This window comes from Lissotriton helveticus, chromosome 5_1 (assembly GCF_964261635.1).
Source record: "Lissotriton helveticus chromosome 5_1, aLisHel1.1, whole genome shotgun sequence".
Taxonomy (NCBI): Eukaryota; Metazoa; Chordata; class Amphibia; order Caudata; family Salamandridae; genus Lissotriton; species Lissotriton helveticus.
Window position 1 is genome coordinate 1728060288 of NC_136065.1, and position 23965 is coordinate 1728084252.

Genomic DNA, 23965 nt, shown 5'->3' on the forward strand with positions numbered 1-23965 from the left:
ACTACGGGAGGCCAATGGAGGAACCCATGGTAGGGAAGTATCTCAGACAGTGCAGGAGTTGTACTAGTACTGATAAGACTACAGTAAGCAAGGAGGACTGCATATTGGCAGTTGTGGTACCAAGCACACCAGGGGAGAAATCAGTAAAGGACATTGTAGGACCCCGGGGGGCAAAGGAAGGGGAAGATAGATGCAATGAGTCCCTGGCTGGCTATCACTCCAGTGGAGTGGGAAGAAATAGTGTGGGGTCCAGATTGTCCTGTTGCAGATGAGTGAGGGAACATATGTTTTGGTTGCATCTCAACAAGGACCAACATTATACTGTCCTAAAGTGAGTGGAATATTCGAGGGAATAAACCAGATGATCAAAGAGAATATACAAATGGTTAGCAACAGTAAGGTTAATGTGAGAAAAGCACTCGAGGAATCAAGATGGGGGTACCTAATCATGCCTTCCGGTGTGGTCCGGTCATCTCCAGTTGAATCAAGGAAGGCAAAAGGACCAGGCAATAATAGGGGTACATTAAGGCTTAGGGGAAAAGAGGAGGAGAACGATGACAACGGGAAGAAGCAGGAAGAATAAGTATTTCAGGATTGTATTCTATATGTACTCTCTGACTAGTGTCTGGGAAGGGACATGGAGGAGTGCAGACAAGGTAAAGTTGGTTACTCAGATCTTCTCACTGGGGATGTTCCAGTTGTCTGTGAGACTAAAATTTTAAAATGCGTGACACTGCATTTCAGTGCGGTGTTGCGGAACACCACACTGAAATGCGTTAGCGTCACGCTTGATACGTGATACTTGGCAGGCCTGGGGCAAGGTTCTTGGAATGTCAAACAATAGACTCCACTAGCATCTTGTGTTTGCGTTCTGTCTTTATTTGTGTGCTGTACTTCTCTGGAAAACGAAATGCAGTTCAATGGTTCCATCAACAGTTTATATCGTCTTAGGGCTATGCAGTGATAAAATCCAATATTTCAGTCAGAAGGGAAGAAAGAGAAATGATATAGCGCCTTGTTTACGTTTGATAAGTGGGTGCAGTTGAAACCATTTGCAGTGAACATTTACATAGGATAAGTACATACCCTTGAAACATTTGCAAACGATAAGCTCGAATTTCGCTCATGATTAGTTTATATGATTGATGTATGGAAATCACATTTTATTCATAGGGGAGTATTATAATCACAAGTGTAGAGCGCAGCCAAAATAATCTTTTATCTTATCAACATGAAGTATTACAATTTTGAAATATATTAACTTGAAAATTGATGTGCTTAGCCCTTGGAAAAGTGCGAAAAGAACAATTGATGGTTAGAATGCAGAACAATGTCATGCATGCACCCAAGTACAGAGATCTGGCCTAAATCCATGGTCTTTTTGCTCACCATGCCATTCCAGTTTTAACCCAGCCATATCCAAATCAGTCTTGACCCTGCACCCAATTGGAACAGTCTAGCCCCAACTGCCAGGCCAGGACTGGACTGGAACCAAGCAACCTAGGACCAGTTTCGGGGTATCACCCCTCATCAGCCAGGATGGCTTGACTCCAGTGGCATGAATAGCACAGGACCCACGTCTGGGCATACCCGGCCCACTCGGGGTGACAAATGCAAAAAGAACAGTTGATGGACAGAATGTAGAACAATGTCATGCGTTCACCCCAGTATAGAGATCTGGGCCTAAATCCATAGTTTTTTTGCTCACCATGTCATTCGAGTTCAGTGGTCACAACAAACTATTGTATTCGTCCACTAGCACTTATAAATTAACTGTTGCAAAACCGAAGGTATCCACTTTCGGCAAAGTACAGAAACACGAGATGCAACAGCTCATTAGGCCACTGGGTGGCAAGAATAGGCTTGAGTGTTCTGTGGAAAAGCAAATCCAGCTGAAGCCAGGATACTAGATCAAAAGTATGGCCATGAAGAGCAGAGTTTTACGAGACAGAATTCCTCCAAGAACAAGCAACATTCTGGGATTCTAAACCACAGAGATTTAGTCTAGTGCCGAAACTGGTGACCTGGTGATCTGGAACTTTTGGTTTTGATTCCAGCTCTGGCACTTGACTTTAAAATGTGTGATTTTGGGCAAATGAGTGGACCTCACTGTGCATTAAATTGTAAATATGTGTGGAATGTATCGTGATTGTAAATATATAATATGTAATATCACAAATATGCAAATCTCCTGTTCATGCTCTGTTACGAACCATGTGGGTTTTCTTCAGATCCATACAAAACATACGTACATTTTCTGACGGGGGTGTGTGTGGGGGTGTGTGTGTGTGGGGGGGAGGTGTGGGTGTGTGTGTGTGTGGGGATGTGGGGGTGGGGTTGTGTGTGTGGGGTTGTGTGTGGGGGGTTGTTTGTGTCTGGGGTTGTGTGGGGGTGGTGTGGGGGTGGGGGTGGGGGGATTGTGTGTGGGGTTGTGTGTGTGGGGTTGTGGGGGTGGGGGGTTGTATGTGTGTGTGTGTGGGGTTGTGTGTGTATGTGGGGTTGTGTGTGTGTGTGTGTGGGGTTGTGTGTGTGTGGGGGGTTGTATGTGTGTGTGTGGGGTTGTGTGTGTGTGGGGTTGTGTGTGTGTGGGGTTGTGTGTGTGGGTTGTGTGTGGGGTTGTGGGTGGTTCGGGCTAGCTCGCTGCGCTCGCTCGCGTTACCGTGTCCCTGAAAAGAATTTCACAAAAAGGTGTGTCACCAACATGAAAAGTTTGGAAAGCTGTGCTATAAACCCTTAAATAAACCTCAGCACCCCAAAACACAAACCCATCCTGAACCCTAAAAATCCACCCTGCACCCCAAAACCCAAACCTATCCCTGAACCCTTAAAATACCCCATCACCCCAAAACATATACCTCAGAACCCCAAAACATATACCCCTATACCCATACTTACCTTATCCTAACATATAAAAAAAAAAGCATGCTTTTACCATTCATACATTTACAACGAATTTCGTTGTAAATGTATGCATGGTAAAAGCTAATAAAATGTGATGCCATGCGTTATAATGGCATTGCGGAGTCATGGTAGATGCGTAATAAAAGTATGCGGAGTGATGGTATGCGGAAAGAAAGATTCGTGATAATGGGTGTTTACCGTGTTACAGTGGTTAGGTATACTGCAGTCCTCTCTTGAGCCACTATACTTTCAAGGCATGTCAACTGCAAAACTCCAATGGACCCGAAAGGAGATAAAATTATTTGTGCGTGTATTAAAACTTTGCATACTGCCCATTAGAGGGGATGTTTGACCGTCATATCATTGAATTTGTTTAATGTCATATCTTCTGAAAGATGAATATATTAACTGCACATAACTTACACAATCTGTTTTTTGTAGGATACTGTAAAGGGAATGAATTCCACATGCACGCAGCCAGCCCAAGCCAAGGTAATTAGACCACCATAAATGATATGCATGTGTAGTGAAGTAGTCAGATTTCAAGAACCTTAACAGCCACAACTATGTCCAATGCCTGCCATGGGCTCAGATCCATTCTATCTGTGTGCAGGATGAGGTGTCCTAGGGTTCGGGTGAATACTGGCAGATCTTATCCCCTTGCGCCTGTCATAGTGAGGTATATGCGGAAAAGGTCATTCACTCTCTTGAAGTGTTTATGCTTGAATCTCTGATCTCCACGTGACTTAAATGTAAATGCCAACTTCTGACATCTTCTCTATACAGTATTCAGTTTTTATGTTTGGAGCCATAGTGAAGCATGTGTGTCGTTAAAGATAATTGACCTGCATTGAATTGTAACCTGAAAACATTCAGCTGTGGAGGAAGTGGATGACTATACAACATTAAAGAACGAAAAACAAAAAGTGGAGAGATAAATAATTATATTTTGGATCTATTCACTGACTGGAGGTTACCAGCTATCCTTTAGAAGTAGCCAAGATGGCCCTAAGTTCCATCTGCTGACAAGGAACTGCATTGAGAGGCATTGCTGTTTATGAACAGTGTAGGTTTCATAACGTTTCACCCTGTACAGTTTTTAATTATAAATGCTAGAATAATATTTAAGCCCATATCTCAATTTCAGTACTAGGACCTTTCTACTCCCATTGGTGTGGCTTATATTAAATGCACTACATTTCCTATACGTAAAGACCTATTCTGAATGTTACTCTACCTGAACATTGTGGTGTGCAAATGGAGTGCCATACAGTAACTGCGTACAGTAAGCTTGAACTGCTCAACTACGCTATCCCTGAGGAGGGAAGTATACAAAGGGATTCTTGGCTCTCCAGATTGGCTGTGAAATACCAGTTGCGCTTGTCAGCAAGCACTGACAGCCTCACAGCCGAGAGCAGAGACTCACTTCTCTAGGCACAATGCATAAACAGGGAAACAATGGAGCATATTCACAAGCCCCTATCGCCACCACAACGTCGGCGGTAGGGGCCTCGCCTTATTCACAAGGCAGCGTTTAGCCACTTAACATGGCCTAACGCTGCCTTGTCCACTTAACATGGCCTATCGCTGCCTTGTGAATAGGCCCCCTTTCACGCTGTGTTTAGCGTGAAAGGGGCGTGCAGTGGGTGTTGTGGTGAGCGTTCCACCGCAACACCCATTGATATTTACGCTGCCCTCTATTCACAAGGGCAGCGTAGATAGGAGCTAATGCCAAACTTAAGACCAGGAAAACCCTGGTGTTAAGTTGGCGATAGCATTTCTCCTCGTTTTTGCATTTTTCATGTGTGCTGTCGTGTGCAGCATACATAGAAAATGCAAAATGCAATGGTTGGTTTATGTACAGGAAGTTGTCCCTTCCTGTACGTAAACAAACCTTCTTTTTAAAAAAATGCAGTTTTGTAACTTACATGTGTGCTGCATGAAGTAGCACACATGTAACTTACAAACTGGCATTTTAGGTTTGTTTATGGGCAGGACGGGACACCTTCCTTTACATAAACAAACCTCCCTGCTTGCAGACACCCTTGCACTCTGGTGCAAGAGTGCCTGCGTTGGTGATAAGTTGTGAAACTTAACGTCATTGCAGGGGGAAACGCAAGGCTGCACCATATCCTTGTGAATATGGGGCAGCCTTGCTTTTCCGAAGTGGCGTAGAGAGACGTTAAGCCAAGAAGGCTAACGCCTCTCTCCACCACTTCCTTGTGAATATCCACCAGTGAGTGTAACAAATCGGTTTTATTCATGCCAGCATTCGACAAATAGAGCTATTTCTTTTGTATTCACCTGCGCAAAAAATATATTTACTAGACACTAAGCTGATGACAGCAGTAACTGCAGCCACCAGAGAAACACAGTTTGTTGCACTATTGTTAAAAAACTTTATTAATAATATATTATACATCTATTTAAACGTAGCTTGAGCAGGAAACATAGAGAGGCTGTGGCCCATGCATCTCCCACAACTTACTTTGAGATAACGCATATTGGGGCAGATTTACAAGCCCCTTGCGCCACTTTTGCGTCACTTGTAACATGGGAAAAGTGACGGAAAAGTGGGGCAAGGGGCTTGTAAATAAGCCCCATTGTTTTTTGGGACAGGGAAATGCGGGAGAAAAAGGATGTGAAATAGGACAGTATGCAACCTTACTCTTTGTATTTTACGTTGTTATGCTGAAAAGTGAATAAGGTGAATAGAGAACATCATAATGTACCTAATCGTATTTAAAAGGCTTTTCTCTTTATTTAAGCAGTCATGACTTTAGGATTGCTATTTCCAATAAATGTATATTTGATTTGCCTTTTCTTCCATAAAATCCATTCTTCCAGGGTTTGGAGTTGCCTTTTCTATTGTTTCAGTGTGGGCTTCCAAGCAGCTAAATGGTAATTGCCCACAGACTCATAAGGCCAACCTACCAGTTCAACAAATATTTCAATAAATCATTGTTCTCCAACAAAACATAATTTTCTAGTTTTTATATATTGACTAAAAGGTGCTTTAGCGGTTTTTAGGCAAACCTACATTTTTCAATTGACTTAAAGGCTGCTTTTGGTCCACCCCTTGCTCATGATTGGCTGGCTTTGTTGTCCATCCCTGTTTGCTCTTGATTCAATGGCTTTTCTCCCTTTTGTTGTGTTTGTTGCACCCAGAAGCAATTCGTCTCAGTGTTCTGACTAGATTTTTTTTATTACTTTCAGCACGCTATCGGAGTGCATAGTTTCTTGCTCTCTCCACGCCCCCCCCCCGTCCCTGTCCCCCACCTCCCGCCCGATAGTTACTGGCTTTGCAAATGCTAGTTATGATATGTATTTAGCAGTAATAAGAATATAGGATACTGTTCTATGTACAGCATATCTTATAGGAGATGCTCATGATGAAAATATAATTGTCCCTCCAACTCTCCCCCTACAATGCATCTTGTTGGTCCTGTTCCCTGTCCCTCTTTTTCAGTGGAGGTACATTGGAGAGTTCATCGGCAGGTATCAGACTCACACTCTGCCAGTCTCACCCATGGAAGTACGCCCCTGTATGCATCATTTTCGAACTGACAATTCCAGTGGTGGGTTCTTGATAGGAGCAGAGGGGTCACGCACCTCCCAATGTTTAGCTCATTTTGTGATTTCTTATGCAAGGCCATCCATCGTCGTGCTTCATGATGCCCTCTATGACGCTTGCTGTGAATGAGGGTCAAGCAATGAAGACATTTTTAAAAGGCACACCAGGTTGTGCGCATGGGTTATGGGGCTTGTTTATTTCAGCCCTGACCCTGTGTGGTGTTAGACACTGTTGGGCCTCACACCCATATGACGAAGACCAGGGGCACTGATTGAATGCATGCTTGGTGGTTCAGGTTTAGGCTTAAGCCCACTGCTGCCCGAAACTACATGTCAGTCAGCCGAGGCCCTTTTCTTTACTTATCAGAAGAAGAGAGAAAGATGGACCAATGGATAAAATGGTATAGACATAAGTCAAAGTCAGAGAGATACATGCAGACACAACAGAGATAGAGACAGGAAGTGATCAAAAGACAGACTTAAGGACAGGAAGAGGCAGCGTAAGATAGACACTGGGCAAGAAACACCATGAGAAAACAGATACAGAGATATAGGGTGAAAAAAAAGCAAGGGTAGAGTTTTAAAAATAAAGGGGGTTACAAAGAAAAGACAGGAAGAGACATAGAAATCTGGCAAAAGAGAAAAAACAAAGAGCCAGATAAGTCTCTAGCTCTCTCTATATATAGCTACCTAACGCTATCTGTATTTGTCTTTGTCTACATCTATTTGGCCCTATATGTATCTGCCTGTGTATAAATATATATGTAGCTCCCTGGCCATATCTACCTGTCAGTCTATCTCCATCTCTTATCAATCTCTACAAGTCACTCACGGTAGCTCTCTGTCGCAATCTGTATCCCTTTATGCAGCTCTATCCATGTGTGTCTCCCTTTCTTGATGTCTGTGCCTCTTTTGCCTCCTTGACTTCTTTATGAATCTAAATCAGTTCGCATTATAAACTCTCCCGACATATGCGAGGACCCTAGTGCTTCCTTGGCAGTATCTTACCATGTATCTTCTTTGGAACAGTAGAGTATTCTGAGCACAGTTTGACTCCAGCTGGCCGCCTTCCTCGAGACGAATGGATCCCTCGACCACTCGCAGTCCGGCTTCCGAGCCAACCACAGCACCGAGACCGCCCTCATCGCAGCCACCGACAACATCCGAACCCTGCTCGACAACTGGGAAACAGCGGCCCTCAGCCTCCTGGACCTCTCCGCGGCGTTCGATGCGGTCTGCCACCGCACCCTAGTACAGCGCCTCAACAACATCGGAATCCAAGAGAAAACACTGGAATGGATCATCTCCTTCCTTGCCGGAAGAACACAGAGAGTCCGCCTCCCCCGTTCAGATCCGAGGCCACCGAAGTCATCTGCGGCATACCACAAGGATCATCACTCAGCCCCACGCTGTTCAACATCTACATGAGCCCCCTTGCGGCCATCGCACGCCAACACAACCTCAACATCATCTCCTACGCCGACGACACCCAGCTGATCCTCTCCCTCACCAGCGACCCCGCCACCGCCAGAACCAACCTACACGAAGGGATGAAAGACGTAGCCGAGTGGATGATGAACAGCCGCCTGAAACTGAATTCAGACAAGACGGAAGTCCTCATCCTGGGATCTTCGCCCTCCGCCTGGGACGACTCCTGGTGGCCCCTGCCCTGGGCAGCGCACCCAAACCAACAGACCACGCACGCAACCTGGGCTTCATCCTGGACTCGTCCCTCTCCATGACCAGACAAGTCAACGCCGTCTCCTCGTCATGCTTCAACATCCTACGCATGCTACGTAAGATCTTCCGGTGGATCCCCACCGAAACCAGGAAGAAGGTCACCCAGGCCCTCGTCACCAGCCGACTGGACTATGGCAACTCCCTCTACGCCGGAACCACAGCCAAGCTCCAGAAAAGACTCCAACGCATTCAGAACGCCTCAGCATGCCTCATCCTGGACATTCCTCGACACAGCCACATCGCCGGACACCTGAGAGACCTGCACTGGCTCCCCGTCAGCAAGAGAATCACGTTCCGACTCCTCACCCACGCACACAAAGCTCTTCACAACCAAGGCCCAAGCTACCTCAACAACCGCCTGACCTTCTACACTCCCACCCGCCAGCTTCGATCGACCAGCCACGCCCTCGCCGCCGTACCCCGCATCCGAAGAGCCACAACGGGAGGAAGATCCTTCTCCTATCTGGCGGCCAAGATGTGGAACTCCCTCCCCATCCACCTCCGTCTGACCCAAGACCACCTCTCCTTCAGGAAGCAACTCAAGACCTGGCTGTTCGAGCAGTAGCGGACCCCCCAGCGCCTTGAGACCCTCCGGGTGAGTAGTGCGCTATACAAATGCTTTGATTGATTGATTGATTGACTCCACAGCAGCAGGGACGTGTTTTTATTTTACTTTAAAGTTGTGATGTGTATTCTCATAATAAATTACATAAGCTGTCAGCTGCAGTCCAATGAACTAACATAGGTGGCTAATCTTGTCTCCACTGTTCTTAAGTCAATATGGCACTGCAGGCAGGCTTGGTTTTCAATATTTCATCTGTATTTTAACACCCTACAGAGCCGCACTCTGGCATAGAATATAGCAGAAAGAGCAATTTGTAACTGGCAGACCGGAATTGCACCATAATAGACAACATTCTATGAACATAGACATCATTCACTTCTCTGTGACAAGCCTCATAACAATAGCTAATCTTCAATACCGTCACTTGACAATTCCTGCCTGTACATAGATGAACAGCAAAACAGTGACCAGTTTCTTCTGCGTTCACTACTGGAGCTAGTTCTGAGTTCAGACTGCCACCAGGAGGCGCTAGTGCTGCGTCAGGTTGCTGCATCAGGGCACAGCACCTCTCCAGACCACTCTAAACCAAAATACATGTTCACAGTCGGGATGATACTCACCGCAGCTGAAATAAGGACGTTTAACCAGCATTAGGTGAGGTAGACTTCTTTAGAAAATGTAGGAACGTTGTAAAATTAAAGGGATAAAGGTAGTAGTAATTAGTGCTGAACTAAGCCTAGATGCAGGCCGTGGGTTTCTAAATATAGTTAGATGTTATTTTGATCCGTGGCGGGAAACTTGGCGTTGATTTCGCGTGACAGGAAAGGTTCGGATGACGAGAACCGGCATCCATCCATCGTAGCAGTAGATAAAGTTGTTAAAGGCAGGGTTCGATACACGGCGGCTTACCTTCACTTTACATCTGCTACAATCATGCCGGCCAGTCCTTCGGGAGTCGTATATTCATCAGGTGCGCAACGCCCATTGGGCCCTTCTACCCCCTTCCCGGGCGCACACACAGCCGCACCCGAGCACTTCACAGGTCTTTAAAAAGCATTCACTTGTTAACGAGGCTTTGTTGTTTTTCACTCCTTCTTAGAGCCCCTGCATCTCCACTCCGCATATTGTTGTAAAAGTCACCCCCCCCTCCGAAATTTTTAGTAGCTTGACCCCCCCCTAATCATGTCATGCAGTGTATTTGCCTGTGAGCCCACTGTGGCATCAAACTGCGTTTCATTATTTTCAGCGTCCTTAATCTGAATGATTGCCCCAAAAGTGAAAGAGCTTTGATAGTACAAACTGAAAAATGTGAATACAACTTTATGAACCAACAATACGCTATAGTAACAGTTGTGTAGTAAGCTACAGCCACATTTGAACTTTTTATGGAATACTTATGAATGCAGAAGGCATCTCTGGAACTGTTTTCGCGCTCTTAAGACATTGCAGGTGCACCAATTTAGTCTTAGGGTTGCGCACAGCGCTGATTGGGATCGCACGGGATCGCACGCTTGGGTACTATTTTCAGCACAGCAGCCTCTCCTTCGGGTCCTTTTGGGGTTCTCAGCAGGATGCATTGAAGCGCTGAGATTCAAAAACAAGTGCATACATGTATACGCACATACATACATACAGGGGGTTTTACTCGACCCCTCTTAGTCTGTTGTAGTGTCATTCAAATGTTGTTTACAGCTCCCACAGCATACAGCGTGTGTCTAGTGGAGTAGTGGAGTAGTGTGGCTCACTGGTTAGAGGCAGCAGGCCTGAGAGCAGAAGTCAGCCCGGGACCAGTCAGCCCGGGACCAGGGTTCAATTCCCGACGCGGCAGGGTCGTGGACCTTGGTCAGCGGACTTGATAATTCTCGCTTCGGTGCTTACTCTAATCAGGGGTTCCACTCGGCAACTCTGGGCATTAGCTTGCCTAATCTCCACAACGGCCCCACCAATTCCGGGGATGCCTGGCTCCACCTTGGGGACTCCCAGCAAGGGACCATCCCACAGGGAAAGCCAGGACGGGTTCCCCAGAGTTATACAGCGCCGGGACGCCCCGTTGCTGGGGCAGCTGTGCGCTTTACAAGTATACTACATTTACATTTATTTACATCTATGCGCTGGCCCATTTCAGCCATTCTTTTCAAGCATGATGTGTCACCCACAAAGAAAATAGTACCCTTCAGCACCAGGGTTCTTTAAAAAAAAACTCTTTTCTATTTTTTTTATTTGTATTATTTTTGTGAGGGTCTGGCAGCTCTTACTGCTACTGGGCATTTGATGTCACTTCCAGTGTACTGCATCATTTATGGGCGCTGCATGTAGCGGCCATTTTTGAATGTGCTTTAAAACCATTCAGTTATGGCCACCCTAGTATGTGCATGCCTAAGCTTGAGTGGGCATGTTTGAACGGGGATGGAAACAGATGTACCCTCAGGAGTAGATGAAAGAGGCATCCTACTACCCACTGAAGGACAATAGATGTTTGCCACAAAAGGATACATAAAAACAAGGGTTGCCCAGAAAAAGGGAAACATACAGCCGTCATTCCAAGGGCAATAACCAATAAATGGGATCACTGACATAATATAGAATGACAAAATCTAGACTTACCAAAATATAGTCACCAAAATATAGAATGCCAAAATATCGAATTCCTATCTACAAACAGGTAAGTACAAAAATATTGAATCCAAAATATAGTCTGTAAAAAATATAGTCAGTCAAAATATCGAATTTTTTTAAATGTCTTAAAAGTAATTTAAAATTAATGAAATAATAAATATAATTAACTAAAACATACTTAAAAATACTCAAATAACCTTAAAATTAAGATATAATTAATTTAAGTTATTAATAAAAAAATTACAATATTTTACCGTAGGATAGCAGGAGGGTAACATTTAATATTACACCACAACAGTAGGGAAAGCGTTGGATAGCGTAGGGGTAAAAAATACTATTCCCACTCCAGAGAGTGCAACAGTAGGGAAAGCGTTGGATAGCGTAGGGGTAGAAAATACTATTCCCACTCCAGTGAGTGCAACAGTAGGGAAAGCGTTGGATAGCGTAAGGGTACAAATTACTATTCCCACTCCAGAAAGTGCAACAGTAGGGAAAGCGTTGGATAGCGGGAGGGTAAAAAATACTATTCCCACAACAGTGAGTGCAACAGTAGGGAAAGCGTTGGATAGCGAGGGGTAAAAAATACAATTCCCACTCCAGAGAGTGCAACAGTAGGGAAAGCGTTGGATAGCGTAGGGGTAAAAATGACTATTCCCACTCCAGAGAGTGCAGCAGTAGGGAAAGTGTTGGATAGCGTAGGGGTAAAAAATACTATTCCCACTCCAGTGAGTGCAACAGTAGGGAAAGCGTTGGATAGCATAAGGGTAAAAATTACTATTCCCACTCCAGAGAGTGCAACAGTAGGGAAAGCGTTGGATAGCGGGAGGGTAAAAATTACTATTCCAACTCCAGAGCGTGCAACAGTAGGGAAAGCGTTGGATAGCGTAGGGGTAAAAATTACTATTCCCACTCCAGAGAGTGCAACAGTATGGAAAGCGTTGGATATTGGAAGGGTAAAAATTACTATTTCCACTCCAGAGAGTACAACAGTAGGGAAAGCATTGGAGAGCGTAGGGGTAAAAATTACTATTCCCCCTTCAGAGAGTGCAACAGTAGGGAAAGCGTTGGATAGCGTAGGGGTAAAAAATACTATTCCCACTCCAGAGAGTGCAACAGTAGGGAAAGCGTTGGATAGCGGGAGTGTGAAAATTACTATTCCCACTCCAGATAGTGCAACAGTAGGGATAGCTTTGGATAGCGTAGGGGTAAAAATTACTATTCCCACTCCAGAGAGTGCAACAGTAGGGAAAGCGTTGGATAGCGTAGGGGTAAAAAAATACTATTCCCACTCCAGAGAGTGCAACAGTAGGGAAAGCGTTGGATAGCGGGAGGGTGAAAATTACTATTCCCACTCCAGTGAGTTTAACAGTAGGGAGAGTAATGATTTAATATATTATTAAAAATAAATTAAATATCAATACCAATAAAACATTAATTGAAATTAATAACCAATTTAATATTATGTAATAATTAATTAGAAATACAACTACATATAAGGTATTAAAAATTAATAACCTATTCCTAATTATTTAACAACTAATTAATTTTCAATAACAAAAACTAATTAATAATTAAAATGAATACCAATTAAAAATTAACAGTAGATTAATTATCAATACACAAAAAGTTTTTTTAATATGTAATTAATTACAATTACATTACTTCCCACCCTATTCCCCTATAAACCCACATCCCACTACAGAAAATACATTAATACAATTATCATAATTATCATATATTTAATTAATACAAAATAATTACCAATTAATAAAGATTAATTGCCAATTAATAGAAATTAATTACCAATTAAAAATTAATTAACAATAAATTTAAAATCAATACCAATAAATGAAAAAAAGTATTTACTTAATTACAATTAAATTACTTCCCACCCTATTTCCCTATAAACCCACAACCCACTACAGAAAATGAATTTAGAAAATTAACATAATTAACAATTAATCAATTAATACAAATTAATTGGCAATTAATAAAAATTGATTACCAATTAAAAAATAACAATAAATTCAAAATGATTAAATAAATAAAAATATTTATTTTATTACTATTAAATTACTTCCCACCCTATTCCCCTATAAACCCACAACCCGCTACAGAACTAGAAAGAAAAATGTAATTAAAAATTATTAATAATTGCTCAAAATTAATATTTAATTTAATATAATTAAATGACTTCCCACCCTATTCCCCTATAAACCCACAACCCGCTACAGAATTAAATCACGCAAAAATTAAATAACATAAAATTCATTACTTAAAATACATTAAACATACATTACAAAATTAATATACACTTTTCACACATATACTAACATACAAAACACTTTAAAAAAATTGATATTATTAAAAAACGATATATGTAATGCCTATATTGTATACTTCGATATTTTGACTTCTATATTTTGAAAACCGATATTACTTACCTTAAATTCGATATTTTTAACCACTATATTGTGTCCATTCGATATTTTGTCCATTCTATATTTTTACTTCGATATTATGTCCATTCCATATTTTGGAATCGATATTATGACTGTTTACCCAATAAATGATATCCTCGTGGTAAAGTGTGAGTTTATATTCTAAACATGACAGTCTCCACCCTACTATTAGACTGTCTCAGTTAAGTACCTGATTCAGGATGCACTGCTGCTGATAATCTGAATTCCCAGAAGCAACTTCAGAAAAATGCTGATAAACCTGTCTAACACAAGCAAAAATGAGTTGGATGAGATAGAAGCAGCAGCGGTTCCTTCACTAGGGCAGAGGAGCATCCCAAACTCCAACCTGCGAGTGCAGCAAACATTAAAATTAAATGGTGATAACATTATTTTATTACTATTTTATTTTTGAATTCGGCCAGCCTGAGCCAGGCCTGGATGGCTGGACAAGGACACTGCTGCTTGCTGGTAGCAGCAATAAGGAGTAGTGGCTACTCCTCCACTTTAATGTCACTTTGTCTTCAGACGGCCTGGCCACTCCAATCACTCTTGGTGTGTCTATCCTGCTGGTTAATATTATTAGAAGCATGAGAGCAGTGAAAACAAGAAATAGGAAGCAGCCGGGTCAAAGGTGACTGCACCACCAAACTAGACACAATAGTATATCTTATTGCCCACCTCAAGTGATCTGCTGCTTGTAGATCACAAAAAATAACTAGACTTAGATTGATTGGATGAGAGGCAATATATGGGAAACAAACATTTAGGCACATACGAACACGTGAACACAGGCAATTATAGATGAATGAATTGCAGGATATCCTTATTTTCTGTTGTCACCTAAGATACAAACGCTAAGTAACTTATAGTGCTCCACATACCTAATACATGTACTATATGCTCATGGTACAGTGAGAAAGAAGACCAGAAAAAGATTTAGATAGTATTCTAATGTATTATCCAAACTGGATTCAGTGTGACCGGCGTAGTAGTTGCCGGTAGCTAGATAACAGTAAATTATGACCTGCAAAAAATGGGAGGATGTTTAAGACCAGCTATACAAGTGTACACATCGTATTAAATTGTATGCACAAAAAAAGAAATGTGACAGCAATGCTATTGGTCGGATCTAAAAGTGACGCAGGAGTGAGCCCATATTTGCACAGTACATGTTGGTAAACCGAGCGAGAACATGCAGCAAGGGGTGCTGAAATGAAACCTAAGGAAATTACAGTGATAAAAACATGAGGACCTAACAAATGTTGTCGCTCGGGACGTCATTTGTGTCAAGGTTTGTTGGCGCATTGCAAAAGGCAGTGAAAAGTGATAGAGTCTCAGTCCAACACAAGGCCCCGTAACTATGGAAGAAGAGTAAAATCCTAGCAGGAACCGTTTACGTTCAGTCTCCAAAACAGTAAGACGAGCAGTTAACAGAAAAAAGGCCAGTTAATATCAAATATATTCTATCCCGGGCAGTTATAAGGGGGCCAAAAGCACAGAACAAACATTTACATAAAAAGGGAGAACTGTGTCAGCTAATAATCATAATTTAAAAAAGCTAAAACCGATTATGATTATATACATTTTCTCATAGTGAAATTCATTTGGAACTTTGAGATTTGTAATACGGCAAGTCTTACACAGTTAATTTCGGAAAGTGCGTAGTGCAATGTGTAAATAAATTAGCTAAAAGAAAAACAGCGAAAGCTACTGGCTAAAAAACAATACGATTAAAAAAACAGTTAGGGAATTGATTATACTAGATATGTATGTAATCGTAGGGCAATCAATGTGACATTTCATGATTTCAGATAAACCCTTCTAGTACACCACATTCAAAACAAAAAAACAGCAACCGAATATACTATTGGGATGCTAGTATCTGTTTTCAATATCCTGAAAACTTCGAGACAGCGTCTATTACCAAGGTTCTTGCACAACTGGACCAGCCAGCGTCTCCTTGCCTTTTGATAGCCTGGGCAGCTAAACAAAACATGGAGCTCAGGTTCTTCATGATAGTCACATGGGGGCCATTGGATCGTTTGGTGATCACTCTACTTAGATGTGAAACAGCGGAGTGGGAGAACCCCATGTCTATATTGTAAATAGAGCTTCCTGGCTGCTGGTGGGTTTATGAGATCCAATGCAGGCTCGAAGCAAGGATTGGATTTTAGATCCAGAAACCCGTTTGAGAGTTTCCCGATTCTGGAAGAGGTATGGAGTTGGAATAGTCTGTACTCTTTATAGCAAGCCTTCACTTGGTCCTTAGATATTAAAAGACAAGCTGACTCAGGTTCAGACCAGCAATCCCCTAGACTCATGCTGGTTAATAAGGATTTAATATATGCCAACCACAGGATTTTTACGGCACCTCGTAACCTCAATACCTCTAGTAATTCCTCCCGATAGGGTGTGAGTTCGGGGGTGGTCCATAAACGATGCCAGTGCATTATAGGGTTAAGACTCGCTACTTCGGCTTGGAGTTATACCCATATCAAAACGTAGCGGGACTAGCGGGGTGCTACGTGGCAATCTAAATAGCTGTCTTAGGTAATGGTTCTCCACCTGTGTTGACTTCTTCAAATTAAGGTGGCCCCAAAGCTCTGCGCCATATAAAGCCCCTCCTCTCGCCTGAGCCCTATAGATTTCAATTGCTGGACTGATGGTTCTTTTGCTAGACTTGTTAAAAACCTTCATGATGCCACCTGAAGATTGTGCTAGTTTAAGCGTAGATTTTGTAATGTGTGCCCCCCATTCCATAGTCTCAGAGATTGTAATGCCTAAGTAAACAAATGACGATACTCTCTCAGGGGGTTTGCCATTTAGGGACGGGTTAGGGCGTGTGCCTTTTGAGCAATTAAAAGCCATAAATTTGGTTTTCGCTAGATTTATTTCTAAGCCTCTGGCTCTGCAGAACAACTCAAATCCTAGTGAATGGAGCGAAAGCGGGTAAATTAAAAACCATGTCCAGTGAAATGACTGGAAACTAGCATAGCCTTTCGGACATCCTAGACGCACCCACAAACACGCCCAAAGTTAGCAAAACAGTAGCGTAAAAAGGCAGCGTTTTAACTTACTTCAAAGCGGCATTCACCGCATGTTGAAACCCGAAGAATGGTCCATTAGCAATCGTCCTTGGCCTTGTAGGTAGAAGCAGGAAAAGAAACGCTCCCGCAGTCGGTTTAAAAACTGCTGCCAATTAGTGGCGAGTTTAGGCAGCTAGACCACGCTGCCCGAGTGTAGTGTCGTAGGCCAGTAAGGACAGACACTATGTTGGTTACTCATGAGCTTTAATACATGCTTCATTCCTGGTCCCTGTCCCTACACTATCTGCCCTCATCCTGTCCCTGCTCCTCCTCTTCTTCCCTCTGCCCTCCTAGCTCCACCCACCCAACTACTAGACCGCCACCATATAACATCTCCCCCTTTCTTAACAAAATACAGAACAATGTGTGACCTCATATTCCGTCAATGAGTCTCTTTGGTCGCTGGATGTTCCGGCGCGGCCTTGCGTCCATTTCTCCAGTGTTCACCTCAGTCTGGGGTATACTCAGTTGACCCAGACCCTCCGAAGCGCCTTGTTCCGGGGCCTCCAGACTGAGTGACGCAGTTGGGTCCAGTAAAGGTCCTGACGTGTCCCTGGGGCACTTTTTAAAGTGGGACACATTTCTCGTAATTCGCCGTTGGTCCGACTCCGCAGTCAGCATGGTGCCCTTTTGTTGAGTGACGAGCAACGGTTCATCACGGAAACGACAGTCGGTTTTCTTCTGTTGGTCTTGTTTGACCAATACGTAATCCCCTTCATGCAAGGAGGGTGTTCTCGCTCCCCTCTTGGCATCGGCGTATGACTTCATCTTGTCTTTATTGTGCTTGTCCGTTTCTAACATTTCTAGATGGTTGTGAGCGGGTGACACAGCTCGCAGGGCTCGATCCCAGGTCGGGATGCGGTTTCTCATGGGGCGACCCAACATCAGCGTGGCGGGACACTTCCCGGTGGTTGAATGGGGAGTCGTCCGGTAGGCTCTGAGAACCTCATTAAGAGCCATCTGTAGGTCCTTCTTTTCGGCAGTGGCCTGCTGGAATGTCTTTTTGATCGTGGCCATGAAGCGTTCGACGGTGCCATTTGCCTGAGGCCAGAGAGGTGTAACTTTCCTGTGATGAAAGTCCAGGTGCTTTGCGAACGCAGCAAACTCATGCCCATTGAAGGGAGGTCCATTGTCTGTTTTCACCTCCCTAGGGACACCCCAGGTTGCGAATAGTTCATCCAGCACCTTGAGGGTACTGGAGGCACCTGTGGAGGGCACGAACTGGGCGAAGGGAAAACGGGAATACTCGTCGATTATGGCTATCACGTACTTGCCGGAAGATAGTGGTCCATAGAAATCCACAGCAATTTCTTGCCATACTCCATCTGGTAAGGTGGTCATTTGTAGTGGGGTCGGGGGGTCGCCTTTGCTTGTCAGCTGACACGGGTGGCAGTCTTTCAGGGTGGACTCTACCATTTGGTCGAGGAGGGGAAACCACACGCGTTCCCTGAGTGCCCGCTTTGTCAACAGAACTCCCCTGTGGCCTTCATGAGCAAGGTCGATAACGCCCTGCGTAGTCGACTGGGGATCACAATCCGCTGTCCCCGCAGTATGATTCCATCTGTGGTCACCGATAGCTCCTTGTGAACGTGCCGGAACGCTTGGAGCTCTTGCTTGGTGGCCAGATCATTGTCCTCGTCATGAGGATCATGCCTCCACCTGTTGGTTTGGATCTTGCGGAGTACCTTCTGCAAGACGGCATCCTGCGCAGTGGTGTCTCTGATGGCATCCATGGGAATGGCAGGTGGCAGTGCCTGATCAGCCACAAAGTGGATATATTCCTCAGCAATTGAGGGACTGGAGCCGGTCGATGCGGGGGGATGCCGAGACATGTAGTCTGCCGGGTTTTCAGATTTTCCCGGCTTGTGTATAATCGTAAAAGTATACTCCTGAAGCCTCAGGCCCCACCTCTCAATCCTGGGAGGCATTTTGGATCGGGGGTTGCCGTAGATGGTAACTAGCGCCTGGTGATCAGTGATCAGGGTAAAGTGCTTGCCGTAGAGGAAGACATGAAAGTGTTCACATGCCCAGACCACCGCAAGACTCTCCTTTTCAGGTTGCGAGTATGCCCTCTCGGGATCGGACAGACTGCGGCTAGCGTAAGCAACTATACGTCTCTGGTAAGAGTCATTGTCGTATTGTGCCAGAATGGCTCCCAACCCGACGGGGCTAGCATCTACAGTGACTTCAGTCTTCCGTCTGGGGTTGAAATAAGAAAGGTTGTCGGCAGATTCCACTGCCCGCTTGATCTCCGTGAATGCTTGCTCACACTGGGGAGTCCATTCAAAAGGCTGGCCTTGTTTGGTTAAGGTGCGGAGCGGGTGGCTGATGGTCGCGTAGTCTCGGATGTAGCGGGCGCAGTAGCTGGCCATCCCCAGGAAAGACCTTAGTTCGCTGACGTCCTGAGGGCACTTGGCATTGTCAAGTCAAGTCAAGTCAGAAAATTTATATAGCGCACTACATACCCAGAGGGTCTCAAGGCGCTTAGGAGGGGAAGAGGATTACTTGTCAAATATCCACGTTTTAAGTTGCTTTCTGAATGCTAGGTGGTTCTGGGTAAGGCGAAGGTAAGTGGGAAGTGAGTTCCATGTTTTAGCAGCCAGGTATGAGAAAGATCTGCCTCCCATGGTGGTCTTGTTGATGCGAGGTACAGTGGCGAGGGCTTGGCTGGAAGAACGTAGATGGCGGGGGGGGGTGTAGAAGGACAGTCGTGAGTTAAGGCATTCTGGTCCAATGTCGTAGAGTGATTTGTGCGCGTGGGTTAGCAGTCGGAAAGTGATTCTCTTATTGACGGGTAGCCAGTGGAGGTCTTTCAGGTGACCAGAGATGTGTTCGCTGCGTGGGATGTCCAATATGATTCTGGCTGAGGCGTTTTGGATTCGTTGGAGTTTCTTCTGGAGTTTAGCGGTAGTACCTGCGTAGAGGGTGTTTCCGTAGTCCAGTCGGCTTGTGACCAGAGCATGGGTGACTGTTTTCCTGGTCTCGGTGGGGATCCAGCGGAATGTTTTTTTGAGCATGCGAAGAATGTTGAAGCAGGATGAGGAAACGGCGCTGACTTGTCTGTTCATTGAGAGTGAAGAATCCAGGATAACGCCTAGGTTCCTTGCGTGGTCTGTCGGGATGGGTGCTTTTCCAAGGGCTTCCGGCCACCAAGAGTCGTCCCATGCAGAGGGGGATGTACCTAGGATGAGGACTTCTGTTTTATCTGAGTTCAGTTTCAGACGGCTGTGTTTCATCCATTCAGCGACTTCTTTCATTCCTTCGTGTAGGTTAGTTTTGGCGGTGCTGGGGTCCTTGGTGAGAGAAAGGATTAGTTGAGTGTCATCCGCGTAAGAGATGATGTTGAGGTTGTGTTGGCGGGCGATGGCCGCGAGGGGGCTCATGTATACGTTGAAGAGGGTGGGGCTGAGTGAGGATCCTTGTGGTACGCCACAGATGACTTCGGTGGCCTCGGACTTGAATGGTGGAAGGCGGACTCTCTGGGTTCTTCCGGTGAGGAACGAGGTGATCCATTCAAGTGCTTTTCCTTGTATTCCGATGTTGCTGAGGCGTTGTAAAAGGGTGCTGTGGCAGACTGTGTCGAATGCTGCAGAGAGGTCGAGGAGGATGAGGGCGACTGTGTCTCCATTGTCCAGTAGAGTTCGAATGTCGTCTGTTGCTGCGATAAGGGCGGTTTCAGTGCTGTGTTTTGCTCGGAATCCAGATTGTGAGGAGTCGAGGGAATTGTTGGCTTCGAGGAAAGCGGCGAGCTGGTTGTTGACAGCTTTCTCGATGACTTTGGCCGGGAATGGAAGGAGCGAAATGGGGCGGTAATTTTTGAGTTCGGTGGGGTCCGCTGTGGGTTTTTTCAGAAGGGCGGTGAGTTCAGCGTGTTTCCAGTTTTCTGGGAAGGTGGCGGAATTGAAGGAGCAGTTGATGACGTCTCGGAGGTACGGTGCTATGACGGAGTCTGCTTTGTTGAAGATGTGGTGAGGGCATGGGTCTGTGGGGGATCCAGAGTGGATGGAGTTCATCAGGCGGATGGTGTCCTCGGTGGAGATTGGGTTCCAGTTGTTAAGGGTGTTCGCGGGGGGAGAGTGTTCAGCATATGGTTGGGTGGGTTGGACTCCGGGTTGGTTGTCGAAGCTGTTGTGGATGTCTGCAATCTTGTTGTGGAAGAATGAGGCTAGGGAGTCGCAGAGGGCTTGAGAGGGGGTGATGTCGTTGGAGTTGGCTGAGGGATTGGAAAATTCCTTGACGATGTTGAAAAGTTCCTTGCTGTTGTGGGCGTTGTTGTCAAGTCGTTCCTTGAATGCTGATTTCTTAGCCTTTCGGATTAGTTGGTGGTGAGTGCGGGTGGCGTTTTTGAAGGCGTCCTTGGTGTTGGTGGTTGGGTCTTTTTTCCAAGCTTTTTCGAGGGTGCGGCAGAGTTTCTTGGACTTCTTAAGATCATCGTTGAACCATGAGGCCTTCTTGTTGCCAGGTTTGCTTTGACGTTTTTTCAGTGGTGCTAAGGTGTCGGCGGTGTTGGATAGCCATAGGGTGAAGTTGGCGGTGGCTTGGTTTGGGTTAGAAGAATGGGTTGGGGTGCTTAGAAGGAGCGATGAGGAGATCTGGTCGGTGGTGATTTTGTTCCAGTTTCTTTGTAGAGTTGGTTGGAGGTGGTTGGTGGGTTTGGGCTTGTTGTAGGTGAAGTGAACGCAGCTGTGGTCAGTCCAGAGGAGATCCGTAGTGTGGCTGAAGGAGATATGATTGCTGGAGGTGAAGATGGGGTCGAGTGTGTGACCTGCGATGTGGGTGGGGGAAGTGACCAGTTGTTTAAGTCCGAGGTTGGCGAGGTTGTCCAAGAGGGTGGTGGTGTTGCGGTCGTTGTTCTTTTCAAGGTGAAAGTTGAGGTCTCCCAGAAGGATGTATTCTTTGGAGGGGAGCGCGTGTGGAGTGATGAAGTCCGAGATGTCTTCACTGAATTTTGCGCGGGGTCCTGGTGGTCTGTAGAGGAGGGTGCCTCTGAGTGTGGTCTTGGGGTCGATGTGGATCTGGAAGTGAAGGTGTTTGGAGTTGGTGAGGTTGGAGTCAGAGCTGGTTGAGATGCGGATTGATTTCTTATGGACGATAGCGATTCCTCCTCCTGTGTGGCCGGTACGATCTTTGCGCGTGATCTTATAGTCTTCAGGGATGGCAATGGTGATGTCTGGGGCGGAGGAAGCGTTCATCCATGTTTCCGTTAGGAAGGCGATGTCTGGAGAGATGGTGTCTAGTAGATTCCATAGTTCAATGGCGTGTCTGTGGACCGAGCGGGTGTTGAGAAGGATGCATTGTAGGTGGTTGGGGTCGGGAGTCTGAGGTGTGGTCGAAGCAGAGAAGTTGTCGGTGCCGCTGAATTTGCAGGAGTAGCAAGAGAAAGGTCCATGGGTGTGTCCTGGAGCGGCTTGGACGCAGTTAAGGGCGTGACCGGGGTTAAAGGCTAGGAGGGTGGCGGCATCGTAGGAAATGCGGGAGGGCTGGGCAGTGCGAGGGGCAGGGGGTCTGGCGCTGGGCGCGGTCCAGGCGCGGACGGGCGTAGACGGGCTTACCTTTGGCGCACCTTCGGCGCGGATTGGGCGCGGTCGCTGCGCGTGAACGCTGCGCGCGGGAACTCCTGTCATATACGGATAGTTGAGGGGGAGGGGCGAGGGCGGCTCAGCTGGGAGGCGGGGCGGGCTGCGCACGACAACAACAAACAAAATGGAGGAGGGGGGAGCACAACAGGGCGCTTGGGGAGGACGCGCTAAAGCAGCATGAAAGTACAATCACAATCAGGTAAAGCGCCTGCGGAGCAAAGCGGCAGCCAGGCACAGCTGAAGGCTTAAATCACAAATCAAATTCGGCAAGATCGCTAATGCAGCATAAAAGTACTATTACAATCAGGTAAAGCGCCTACAGAGCAAAGCGGCAGCCAGGCACAGCTGAAGGCTTAAATCACAAATCAAATTTGGCAAAAACGCTGCAAACGATACCAGTGAGGTGCTAGGGGCACTGGGAGCGACCACTCCGGCCAAAGCGTAGAGCGAGTCACAGCGCTTCCAGGTCGGGAAGCTTCGTTTGTAGTCTGTGGGAGGGCGGCTCAGCTGGGAGGCGGGGCGGGCTGCGCACGACAACAACAAACAAAATGGAGGAGGGGGGAGCACAACAGGGCGCTTGGGGAGGACGCGCTAAAGCAGCATGAAAGTACAATCACAATCAGGTAAAGCGCCTGCGGAGCAAAGCGGCAGCCAGGCACAGCTGAAGGCTTAAATCACAAATCAAATTCGGCAAGATCGCTAATGCAGCATAAAAGTACTATTACAATCAGGTAAAGCGCCTACAGAGCAAAGCGGCAGCCAGGCACAGCTGAAGGCTTAAATCACAAATCAAATTTGGCAAAAACGCTGCAAACGATACCAGTGAGGTGCTAGGGGCACTGGGAGCGACCACTCCGGCCAAAGCGTAGAGCGAGTCACAGCGCTTCCAGGTCGGGAAGCTTCGTTTGTAGTCTGTGGGAGGGCGGCTCAGCTGGGAGGCGGGGCGGGCTGCGCACGACAACAACAAACAAAATGGAGGAGGGGGGAGCACAACAGGGCGCTTGGGGAGGACGCGCTAAAGCAGCATGAAAGTACAATCACAATCAGGTAAAGCGCCTGCGGAGCAAAGCGCCAGCCAGGCACAGCTGAAGGCTTAAATCACAAATCAAATTCGGCAAGATCGCTAATGCAGCATAAAAGTACTATTACAATCAGGTAAAGCGCCTACAGAGCAAAGCGGCAGCCAGGCACAGCTGAAGGCTTAAATCACAAATCAAATTTGGCAAAAACGCTGCAAACGATACCAGTGAGGTGCTAGGGGCACTGGGAGTGACCACTCCGGCCAAAGCGTAGAGCGAGTCAAGGTTGCCACTTTGTCCGGATCGGGTTTCATACCCGCTCCCGAGAAAATATGGCCAAAGAATTTTAATGTGGACTGGTGAAACTCGCACTTGTCCTTGTTTAGTGTCAGGTTCGCATCTAGCAGGGCATGGCAGACACGAT

General features: G+C 45.8%; 1 protein-coding gene across 1 annotated transcript in view; it reads left to right on the top strand.

The window, feature by feature from the left end:
- Positions 1–23965, top strand: part of SCN4A (sodium voltage-gated channel alpha subunit 4) — a 1457305-nt gene that overhangs the window by 945624 nt on the left and 487716 nt on the right. Inside the window, exon 18 of the mRNA XM_078644999.1 lies at positions 3343–3393. Within this exon, the coding sequence (XP_078501125.1) occupies positions 3343–3393 (51 nt within the window). The remainder of the gene's footprint in view (positions 1–3342; positions 3394–23965) is intronic.